Source organism: Pyrus communis, chromosome 4 (genome assembly GCF_041283825.1).
Source record: "Pyrus communis isolate YQ-2024b chromosome 4, ASM4128382v1, whole genome shotgun sequence".
Classification (NCBI taxonomy): domain Eukaryota; kingdom Viridiplantae; phylum Streptophyta; class Magnoliopsida; order Rosales; family Rosaceae; genus Pyrus; species Pyrus communis.
The window spans coordinates 16,571,755-16,584,550 of NC_142568.1; the positions used below are offsets into that span (position 1 = coordinate 16,571,755).

Here is a 12,796-nt window from a genome sequence, read left to right on the forward strand (position 1 = left end):
TTGAATTATATTATCCGAGTGAAAATTAGGTTAGGTCCCAAAACTATTTTTTTTTTCCAAAAAAGTAATCCTTTAAATAATTACAATATGTCAATTACATTCCTAATATTAAATTCGAAGAAATTCTATTCAATTTTTCATCGATTTAAATCACATGATTTACATGTGATACACTTTCGAAGTAGATTGGTAGTTTTCTATGAGTTTAAGAACTTTGTTATTTTTTTTTGGAAAAAGAGTGAGCGGAGTTAGCCTTGGAGGTAATTAGAAACTAGATTTGCAACCAATATCCAACATCAAGGACTTATAGGCTAGTAAATAACAGTATTACCCTCCAAAATGTATTACGTGCAAGTCACGTAACTTAATTTTATGAAAAACTAAATAGAATTAATTTGAATGTCATTGTTTGGATAAAATTAGCACTTTTTAATAAATATAGGAACTTATTTTACCAAAAAAAAAAACACAAACAATAGTTTAGGGACCTAATTTTCACTCATATAACAATTTCGAAGACTAAATTAGCAATAATAAACAAGGTCTTAAGAATTTTTTTAATTCACAACATTCTATATTTTTTTCCATTTTACGAATGAGTTATTTGAAAACTTTGCAAATCCTCAGGAGGTTATGTGAAAATATAAAGACCTCAGACAGTTAATGTGTACGTTAAAATTTGTTCCTGTAGAAAATCTACAATGGCATTGGCAATTTCTGAAAGAAAAATTCGAGGACTGTTGGTGTAAATAACTCTTTTCTAAAACTGATCCAACCAGACGTTCCTAAACGAAATCAACAAGAAATCGTAGGCGAAACCAGACCGCACCTATGAGATATACAGAGCAGTTTTACAATCACTTCCGGCGAACGACGTAGGCTTTGACCGGATTCATTTTATATAAACACATAATCCCATGAAATCACTATGCATTATGCAGGCACAACGACATCCGGTTGAATAGGTGGCGACCGACCATCCTTCGCATTGGTCTCTTTAGCCTCCTTATCTTCTTCTTGGAACCCTTCCTTGAATCTGTCATAGTTTGTGGGCTCATTCGACTTGAACGGGCGTTCTCCCAGTACTCGAATCAAATCCTCTTGGTGAAGGACTTCCTTTTCCAGCAACAGCTCTGCAATCTGTCCTACATGCTCTTTGTGCTCCTCTATCAACTGGACAGTGCGGAAGTATGCTTTACCCACCCATTCTCTAACTTCACTGTCAATTATTGCACCGGTTTTGCTACTGTATGGCTTGGTCATCTCAAATGAATCCTCCCTCTGAGGAAACGAAAGAAGACCTACCTTGTCGCTGAAGCCATACACTGCAACTTGAGCATAAGTCATTTTGGTCACTTTCTCCAAGTCGTTCTGCGCTCCAGTTGAAATCTTCCCCAACAAAACCTACTCCAAGAATACCAACGCAGTTAATGACAGTTGAAAAAAGTCTCATAAGCTACAAAGACGCCTTTTGTTATAAAATTAAATTGTGGTGCCATCGTGCCATCATAGCAATACCCCGACTTCAGCTTTCTACATACAGGAGCATGATCATGCAAACCAGCCACAATTTTTGTTTCACTAGTAAACTAAGATCTACTTCACAGAAATTAGGAACTTTAATTTTCTTTTCAATCTAATGACGAGTCTCCAAAAAATATTATGCCAAAACTGAAATTCGAAATATTAACCCATAGGTATTGACGAATGGAAGTACTACTAAAAATTGCGTGCACAAATTACTTCAACACATCCGGTGCACACGCACACACATGTACAAGCTAATGGAAGTTGGTGACAATTCAAAAATGTGAACACCATTACCCCCTTTGTTTTTGGGAGCTACAAAATACCCCTTGACGTGTTTTCTTTTCACCTTTTGAGTCTGAAGCATTGCGCTTGATCAATTTAAAACAATTAAGTTATTGCGAAATAAAACAAGACTATCTGCAGTCACAAACTATATGAACAATGCAACACAACATAAATATTACTATCTAAAGATTTAAAGGACAAAATGCATCATGTACTTTTGCCATTTATTAGAAGTTTTCTTTGTTGCCAAGATGACATTCTTAAAATTTTAAACAATGTTATATTTCAGTTAAATTCGTCATACTTCAATGAGTGATAGACCACACTAAGTTCCTTTGTAACGTTGAAGAGTTGAGGCTAAATACTAAATTCAGTCTCAATGAGTTAGGAGGGGGTGGAAGCATACAAGTACCACTCTTTAATAAATCAAGATTTTCCTTCTTAATCATGTGATTCTATCCCTACTTGCTTATTTAGTAATTTTGGGAAAGAAAGAGAGCTTCACCTGCTCAGCAGCTCGGCCACCAAGGGTCATGCATGTCATATCAAAAAGCTGCTCTTTGGTCATAAGAAGATTTTCATTGGGCACATACTGAGCAAACCCCAGTGCTGCAGTGCCACGCGGAACAATAGTTACTTTAAGCAAAGGTTCTGCGTGTTCCAGGAACCAACCCACAACAGCATGACCAGATTCATGGTAAGCAACAGTCCGTCTTTCCAGCTTGCTTATAACCTGCATAAAGACCACTAAACAGTGAAATATCTTGGTAAAAAAACATTTAGCAAGTCTCTCATGATCAAACAGTTGTTTACACCACTATTTTAGGTTGCACAGGTACAAACTTAGATTAATGATGCCAAATTAAATTATCTCACTTTTGCAGGTTCATCAAAAATCTTCTAATTCTCAGCTATTAATTGTTGAATCATAAAGGAGTCGTCAACTGCACAGATTACCATGCAGTGGCAACAGATACCTTGTTCTTCTTTTCTAGGCCGCCTATCACCCTGTCTATAGCCGCTTCAAAATGTTTCATGGTGATCTTTGGACTCTCATTTCTTGCAGCAATCAAGGCAGCTTCATTGCAGACGTTTGCTATGTCTGCTCCAGCAAATCCAGGAGTGAGAGCAGCAAGCCTCTCAGAGTAAAATGATGGTTCCAGATCCAGCTTGAGCTTGCTCAGATATATTTGAAAAATCTGGTTACGACCCTTGATGTCTGGTTTATCAATAGTAATTTGACGGTCAAACCGGCCTGGCCTCAAGAGAGCTTTATCCAGAATATCAGGCCTATTAGTGCCAGCAAGTACAACAACTCCAGCAGTGGTTCCAAATCCATCCATTTCTACAAGCAATTGATTGAGAGTACTTTCACGCTCGTCATGGCCACCTGAAAAGCCTCCACGCCCTCTTGCCCGGCCAATTGCATCAATCTCATCAATAAATATTATACTGGGTGCGCACTGTCTTGCCTCTTGAAATAAGCTTCGAACCCTTGACGGACCAACACCAACAAACATTTCCATAAAATCTGACCCAGATATAGATAGAAAAGGCACCCCAGATTCACCAGCAGTTGCCTTTGCAAGAAGCGTCTTTCCTGTTCCAGGAGGGCCAACAAGAAGAGCACCTTTTGGAATTTTTGCTCCCAATTCTTCATATTTCTTAGGATTTTTTAGAAAGTGCACAAACTCCATTATTTCTTGCTTAGCCTCATCACAGCCAGCTACATCTTTAAAGTAAACCTGATTCAAAAAATGGACACTAATGAACTGTTATGTAAATAACTGCATCTATGTTTCACTTTATTGCTAAGATAAGAAACATGATAAAGGCAACACTAGGAAATGAAATGCATATTTAACCTTGTTTTTGGCATTCTTGTCCAACTTCGTGATCTGTGCTTTACCTATGTTGAATATGCCTCGGCCACCTGTTCCACCTGGACCACCAATGTTAGGCATTTTTCGGCTCATGAACCAAAGGGCTCCCAGAAGCAATACTGTTGGCCCATACCTTAACAACTCTTGCAACCACATTACTTGGGATGCATAAATTACAGGAACAAAATCATGACGGTCAATCCCTAAAGCTTCTTGAGCTTCCTCCAACTTTTCTTCGAAAGATTCAACACTCCCAATGTTAAAATAATATTTATACTGGGTTACATTTCCTTCGGAAGGAGAACCTTTAACAGGACTACTAACAGAATCATCACTATGAACTTTTTCGCGTGGGGAGCTCCTCACATACACTTTTGCAACTGATTTGTTTGCCACTTCAATGTGATCAACCAACCCAGGTTCAAGTAGCTTGTTTTTAAATTCTTGGAAACTTATCTGGGAAACAAGTCAGCTTGAGCAGAAACTACTAATGAAAGCAAAATGGGAAAAAATAAGCCGAACAACATTGATGTATAACAATTAACTAGAGCTTAGACACATATAGGTATAGAGGAGAAGACACAGAGGCCTCAGGGAGGAACATCTGTTTATTCCATCATTCAAGGCTCCCTCTACCGAACTATAAAGCCTCTATTATAAAGACCTTTTTGCTAGAAACACCGAAAGTAAAACCTATTCAACATGAAAGTGCTTTTTTGGTCGAAAACAGGACAGTAATCTCAATCCTACTCAAAAGCAATCTAAATAAACAAGTTTCTCTAAGCATAGTGATTACCTCCTTCGCTTGATGAGGATTAAGGAATAATGATGTGACAATAAAGCAAATGAACATTAAGGGAGCAATTAAATCTTGAATCTGCTTCGAAAACTGTCCCTGGGCATTCCCCTGACCACCTGCACTTGAGCCCTCTGAAGAAAACTGATACTAGTAAGCTTACTTAAACAATGTTGTACTTACCCAAAACACATCAATTTCTAAAAAACTAAAACAATCAAAAAGTGGCACACCTTTGGACTCCGTTTTCTGTTCACCCCCTTTCGGAATTTCCTTCTTATTTTTCGGATAATAATTTTCGTAATCTATAATAAGAACAAACCGTTGCAAAAAATCAAGCATAAACACATTAAAGCTAAGCATCAAAAATTATCAAACCAAACAAAATTTCATAACTTTTGGGTAGAAAGCCTTACTTTTCTTCTCGGGACCTTGGCTGGAGAACAAGCGACGAATTCTAGGGATTCCGAAAACAGACTTCACATTCGACATGTATGCTTTTGAAATGAGCTGCTTCCCAGCTCCATTGTCAGCTATATATCCCCTCAGAATCCCTACGCCGCCATCAACGCACGCATTACCGAGCAGCGTCGACAACTGCGGAAAGGAATCGTGCAGCAGCGTGTTCCTCCTGTTGTAAGTACCCGAAATCACATTCTGCGCAGAAAAATATCAAATTTATCAACCAACTAAAAAAAAAAAGAGAAATTGAGATAAAAATTTCAAAAATTAGAATTTTTCGTGTTACAATTCGTACTCTTTTGAATTTGGAACGAGCCGAGTGGGTGATCGAGCGTCCGATGCTTGAGAAAATCATTGTATCGAGCCGTGGGAATCGTTTGAGGTGGAGAATGGTACTTTCGAAACCCTAGAAAGAGCTATACGGGTCTGCTTGGTTGCCGAGAAAATTTAAGGTGGGAAAGTTTCTAGGGTTTGGAAATGGAGAGAGAGAGAGAGAGCGAGAGAGAGAGAGAGAAGTTACCGGAATTCGGTGGTGGGAAAGAGCAGGGGCGGAGAAAGGGAATGGATTCCTGTCCAAAATCAGAAACCGGCGAATTACGTTTTTCACCTTTTCTAAGGAACGATGGGATGTGGGTGGAGTAAGGTTAATTTGGTCATTCTGTAGTGTTTCTTCAAGGTTTTAGAGCCTGAAAATTAGTAGCAATATGTATGGTTAAATTGGAACATTACTTTTTTTTTTTTTTTTTTTTTTTTTGTCAAATGATAAATTTTGTTACATTAAATGTTAGATTAGTTAGCTGTCGGGTTCGCACTCACATCGTCATGTAAAAGCTCAATTCATTTCCACCATGTGCAGTATTTCTTCAAGGTTTTAGAGCCTAAAAATTGATAGCAATATGTATGATTAAATTGGAACATTTCATTTCCTGTTGAAAAGATTTTTTTTTTCTTTTTGTTTTTTACAGACCACAGTTTGACGTGTGCATATAAAAGAGATTTTAAATACAAATAATAAAAATCCTGTACACATATCGCATTATTATATGTTGCTTGAAAAGAACGATGTTTAAAGCCACAGAGCTAGGTATTTCCTAAAGAAAAAAGAGAAATAATAGATGCACTAACTTGTTACATTTTCTCGTAACTCACACATGAATGCATTCAGCTAACACTGTGTGTTCTTGTGTTTTGTAGTCTTTGTAGAGAGTTTTCGTCAAGCCTGCTTTTTGGGTATGGATCTGTCGGCATAAGCCGATTTGCGCCAATAAGTACTGGCGAAAGGTATCAATTTGGTAGTTGAATCGAGTGCCTAATTTTTTATTTTTTATTTTTATTGTTTGTGGTTTTTTTAGACCATACTGAAATATTACAAAACCCTAAATCATGATTTGGTCAAGTGTATAGAGATTACTTGAAGAAAGTCATCACAACGGCAAGGGAAAAAGAGTCTTCTACTCACTCTAGTGATAGTTCTAGTTCTAGTAATCTGAGAACGCGTTTCTTGTGTTAGCAGAGATCTTTCTTGAATGTTGGAAAATATTAGTATTGATGGTTATTTGATTATTTGAGTTTGCTTCTTAGTTGGTATATCGGCTTAGCCCATCCGAATTAGGGTTTCTAGGTTTTGCTCTTTATGAATATAGTTTATAGTTTAGTATGAAATTAAGTTAGTCACAATGTAATTTCTTGCGGTTTTATAACCATTTCGGCATTCTCATTTGTTTAATAATATTCCTATTAGTTTGTAGTCTTATTTGTCGTACTCTAATATTCAACTAAATACAAAAATAACAAACTTCCACCTCTCATGGAAAATTGACTAGTAACCCATGTATTAGTTTCAAAAATAGTGGGGTAGTGCACAACTCATATCACGTCTGAATTGATAAACTTTAGCAAGCAAATACTCAATGTGCTTAGATTGAGATACAAACAAGGATAGAGAATAATATAATCTACATACATAAGTTTTACAATATATTGACGTGTTTATAGTGTTTCACAAACAGTGAAGGATCTACGGCTGAAGCTTTGAAACCATACAATACTTATGTAATCTGTAGACATTACCATGATGCTTTATACCATTTTTGCAGCAAGCCATGAAGGATTTTTGACATCTAACTGTCATAAGGACCAATTGAAATAAGTAGCAAGGGCTAGATTAATCTCATTGTTGTTGGTTTAAAACATGTAGAATTTCAAATAAAATATGAGAATTTACAAAGAAATTTTGATACGAATTACTGTCGAACATTTAGTGCAGGATTTAACTTTTAAATCTTCACTAAATTTGAAGAACTTAAGATATCGAATCGAAAGGTTGACTGAGTTAAAGAAAAAAGATGCAAAAATAGTGAAGATCGTGTCAGAGTTAGACATCAATGCTCTTAATACCATGTTAAGATGAAGAAGCGAAAGAAGGAAAGGAAGCAAAAGGAAATGAGAGAATACAATCGTGTATCAAAAATAGCTCAAATGATTAAAATACGAGTCTAAGAGATTATAAGATTAAATATGAGTCTAAGTTCCTTATAATCTCTTAGGTACATGAAGGCATAACCACTCTTCTAACAATGACTACCAATTGGCTACTGTGTGTTTGCCACTAGTAGTCAGCTAGCTATACTTTTTCACCTCCTTCTCTCAATAGAAAACACGTGAAATTCTCTCTGGTTTTCTAACCTGCAATCATCCTTGCCTCCGGCCTTAGCCTTTGGCTTGGGTGTGGGTGGCACCTTGTCAATTTTCCTTCCTCTTTCCCTCCTTCTTTCCTTTCTCTCTTTTTCAATTTTCCCCTGAGATTTTTCTCAGCTTCCTTGAGATTTGTCTCCAATTTTCTCGTGAGTTTGTCTCACCTTTGGACTTCATGTTCCTCCTTTCCTCCCCTCCCTCTCTTCTGGCCGTTACTTTCCAAACCCAAAACTCCACCTCCCCTCACCTTTTCCCTCTACCTCTCTTCCTCTTATTTCATCCCCACCCTATCCTTTTCTCTAATATGCGAACTCCTAGCCGGATATCGTTGCCAAATTTAATTTTGTTCCTCACTTTCCCTACCCTAACCGGTATGTCGGATTTCCTTCAAGACCAAGTGTTATGTGGCTATGGCCAAAGTAAGGGTATTTTACATAACCCCTTTGTCACACCCCGATCCCGACATACGTCCATGATCGACACATGACGTCACCAAATACTTGTATATCTAACATACCCCGGCTCATAGTAATTTTTCGTATACTTTATGGCTGCATCTAACCTCCTCGTTAGACTACCTATGTACCCTAAGAAGAGATCAAGGCATTTGTATTTCATCATTCGCTACAATTCGACATATATCATAGTCCGTTCATGCCGAAAGGCATAACATTCCTCAATCAATCAATTGGACTTAACAAGCATGAATTATTCAATTCAAGCTATATAACGAACCACATGACAATCAAGGTTTCCATTTCATCCATTATATAAATCACTATGTTTCAACATAAAATCGTAATTCATAGCACATAATAGATCAAAGAATCAACAAAGCACAATAGTATCCTCTAGTCACATTGATCAACTAATCTAATCGTATTAATAACAATCATATCCAACATCATTACACAATCACTTCAAGTAACCAATTCCACGAATCAAGGAGGCACGATATTCACAGTTAATTACGTTAATCAGTCAACAAGATCACATATCAATGCACGGAATTTAATAAAGGAATTCTACATAATTCCCTGCCTAGATTCCAAGTAATAACATGGTAATTCTAATTTATAGACATAACGTCTACTGTGAGCAATTCCTACTCACTCGAATCTAGGGTCGAACTAACTTTATGGAAACGAGCAAGAATAGGGATTCCGAACCACTCAATGGATTCTAACCCGAAATATAATCGTTTATTGGCATGTACCAAGTACAACTAATCCTCATCGTGCAGGTAGTGATCACCCAACGCGGATATATGAAGCATGATCATCCCTAAAATACGTATGGTCCCCCAACGCAGATATACCAAGTAGAACTATATGCATAGTCTAATAATGTAGGCAGTGATCACCCAACGCAGATATACCAAGCATGTGTTGGAAATGTGCCCTAAAACCAATCATATGATGATACTTTATGGACATTTCACATGTTAAACTAATCTAGTTTAATATTAAGGGCAAACATTATTGTTTGAGCCGTGTCGTATAAATGTTATATGCTTAAACGATAAGTCCAAGGAATATGTGATTGGAAGAATGCGATCTAAAGAAGTTAGATTCATGAGACCATTCTTTCGTTGATACATCCTAAACGTTCCTGATCATAGGATTGTCAATTGGGCATTGACAGTCCGTTAAGATCAGTACGTGCTATGTCTTCTCTCAGGGAGAGTGACTAGTCTCGAGTCATTGGTGTGTGTGACATCAAGACAAGCATGTAGGTGCTCAATAAAGAATGAGTTCACTGAACACGATCAACGAGGGGTTCTCATATTCATGTCACATGAGAACTCATGGTTGGGATAATGCAAAGTAGTCCTTTGACCTGAGGCATCACAGCTGTCTTGTGGTTAGGTCCTTAATCTTTGATTATGTCAAAGTCACTCCATCAGGAGGGTGTCCACGGCATCGTCGGGGTTAAGCCACTTAGCCATGGAGGCAAGTGAATGCGCAACAAGGGATCTCTAACCTTCAAACTGTTTGAGGGAGAATACTCTATGATATGATTTAGAATCTCTGGCCAGAGTATGAATGAGATGTTGGAATGCGTTCCAAATCACATTCAAGGTAATCATATAAGCACAAGACTCACATTGGATAGTAGACATGAATAAACTATCAAACCAAACAATGTGGTCAAGAGTATTGTATTAGAGAAAGACCGTATTGCATTTGTAATCCTAAACTGAATAGGTTCTCCACCTCTTCTGATTAGCTTGGGTAACCATGACATGCTGCTAGGCGTCAACCATGGTTTGTGGAAGCCCTAAAAGTGTATTATCACTAACGGGAGAATTGAAAGTAAGTTTCAATTCACAATCGATTAGAAAAAGTTTTAATCGCCCACTGCCTCGCTAAAAGGAACCTAATGGATCGTTCACCAAGTAAGGTAGAGTTTGAAGAAACAACGGAGATGAGTAAGAATAATTAAATGGTTTAATTATTTATCTAAGGCTAGGATTAATTAATATGTTAATTAATCAAACGAATAAGTTCGTTAAAGACCTCGGGTTAGTTTTTGGCCGCAAGGCCCAATGGGATTTGAATGTCAAGCCCATTAACTCAAGTTGTATGACAACTTGAATAAACAAAGGGCTTGAAAGCCCAATAAACCCTATGGCCGGCCATGTTTGAAGAATAGAGCATTTGGTCCATTAGGTCACTTATTTGAAGGGACTATATAAAGGACTTTATAGCCTAAAATTCATTAAGGGTTATTTTTGGGGAAAGGATGAGAATACTAGCTCTCTTTTCTCTCTAAAATTTCGGCCACCTTGGAGGGATCATCTAGCAATCAAACTCCTCCAAGGTCACTCATTTCTTCTTCATTATGCCTTGGTGATGAATCATTAGAGGTTCTCAATTTTGGGAACTTGGAGAAACCTTTTCATCCATCCAAATCCATGGATCTAAGATGCAAGGAATGAAGGCCCTCTCTTTGGGTGATTAGCCTTTGCTTATGCAAAGAGGAATCTACAAAGGTATTGATTTCTCAACTCACTTTGTTTTGAGTTGAGTCTTGGTTCACCTATCTACTAGGCTTTGAAGTTCATGGGTTAAGTTTTGTTTTTGAGTGCATATAAACATGATTCCGCCTTTTAATTGTTAATTGCATGTTGTTGATGTTGCTCAAATGAACTTGTTTTTCACAATCTTCCTTCAGCATGATCACTCCTAGAATATGTATGGTCCCCCAACGCGGATATACCAAGCATAACCATAGCATAATCTCATCGTGCAAGTAGTGATCACCCAATGTGGATATACCAAGCATGATCACCCCTGAAATACGTATGGTCCCCCAATGCGGATATACCAAGCAGGACCATCCATGTACCACTGCTACATGGTGCAATAAGTTCAACACACAACCTATCCACAACTCAACCCCTATGAGTTTCAACGTAGTCACCTACATCATTAACTTCTCATGGCTACCAACTAATATATCACACAAGCATATAAGTTCTACAGAATACAACTAATAAGATTCTCGGATCACATTGTCATAACATTTATCATACTTATCATTCACATTATTAAGAAGATAAATAAGCACATATATATATATATATATATATATATATATCACAATATGGTGTCTCATACACGTAAACCGATGTATATATTATCTGGGATAACTCACTAGCCAATATAGGCCCACTAAGCCCTACATAGTTTCTAGTAATACTGATTTTTAATATTTAAGATCAATTCATAGCATGTTGACCAAAAGTAAGCAGTAATTAGATTAATACATATAAGGTTTCCCAGAACCCCCTACCTTGAATTCAATTAATTTTGTTCCTTTGAAGAACCTAATCGGAACATAAAAGTACAATCAAAAGTATAAATACAAGTAACACACATTAATAACCAAACTAAGTGTTTAATCACAAAATCAATATTATCTAAAGAAAGTACACTGATTCTGTAATCTTACCACTCACATAGTAGTAAAGAATATTAGAAAGGAATCTGGAAAAGAAAATAGGTGTGGCAAAATAGTACTCTGCTTCTTCACCAAATTTGCAAAAATACAACACTATTGGACCAAGTTTAGGCTCCCTTTGGAACATTCAAAACTAAACCAAATCGTGTAATATTATATGGGTTTTGAAGCTTGTGTTCTGTACTTTAAAAGCATATAAAGTTTGTAGAAACGGATCTCTAAATTGGAAGCTATGCCAAAAAGAAAAATGGAGTCATGAAATTGGAAACCCAGTTTTCTGCTACTGTTTGGCAGCTCGCGACCCAAGTTTAAATAAGGTTTTGATCAACCAAAACTCAACGGAACTGAGTGAAAACAATTGGGTTATGATCATGAACATATGTACTTTCAACACACTAAAAATTTTCTCCAGAGGAGCACACAAAGACCTAGAAATTAAGAGCCAAAGAAGACTACTCGAAACTTGAGTTTTCTTTGCAAAGAAATGGTCCACTTCCAATTCATATAACAAAAATACTTCCAGGTAGTCCAGAAGTCATGTATAGAACATCCAAAACTAACATGACTCAAAATTAACAAGAAATTGACCTTTTGAACCAAACCCTTGATCAAGAAATTTGATCTACACACCCAATCTGAATTACCCAACTCTAATTCATGTTCAGATTGGTTCATTGAATGATAGAAAACCTTATAAAACTAAGAACTCCAAATATATAATAGCAGTTTCAATTCAACTTAAGGAAATTAAATTCGAAAATCAAGATAGTCAAGGAATAAGGAATTTACCATTCAAATCTCTGAATCCTTCCTTCACAATCATGTTCTCTAACTCTCAATTTCTCTGCCCCCTTTTCTATTTCTGATGTTTTGCCCCTTCTCTGCAGCCCCTTTAACCCCTTTTATAGTTACTTTGATCCTACTCAATAATATCACAGATTTCCTCACCTCTCTCCGATTTTTCTCTGAAGAAAGAAGAACTTCTTCCAAAAGCTATGGAAGAGCCACCTCCTCCCCGTTTCTTTCTTTTTTTTTCCCTCAAGAGAAAGGAAGAATGTGGAAGAACGTTCCTCTCCTTTTCTCCATTCCTGATTGGCCTCACACATCCTCTCATTTATCTGATTGGTCCCTTATCTAACATATATGATTGGTCACTTAAACAATAATCTGATCGGGCCTC

At 37.0% G+C, this 12,796-nt stretch overlaps 1 protein-coding gene across 1 annotated transcript; it reads right to left on the minus strand.

The window, feature by feature from the left end:
* Nucleotides 1–738: 738 nt before the first annotated feature.
* Nucleotides 739–5,567, minus strand: LOC137723385 (ATP-dependent zinc metalloprotease FTSH 10, mitochondrial). The gene is made up of 8 exons (XM_068462576.2): nucleotides 5,252–5,567; nucleotides 4,911–5,151; nucleotides 4,728–4,799; nucleotides 4,495–4,628; nucleotides 3,681–4,154; nucleotides 2,793–3,560; nucleotides 2,321–2,548; nucleotides 739–1,404 (listed from the first exon to the last, which is right to left on the minus strand). The coding sequence occupies exons 1-8, from the start codon at nucleotides 5,309–5,311 to the stop codon at nucleotides 934–936; spliced, it is 2,448 nt and encodes an 815-aa protein (XP_068318677.2). The 5' UTR covers nucleotides 5,312–5,567; the 3' UTR covers nucleotides 739–933.
* Between the last annotated feature and the right edge of the window lie 7,229 nt (nucleotides 5,568–12,796).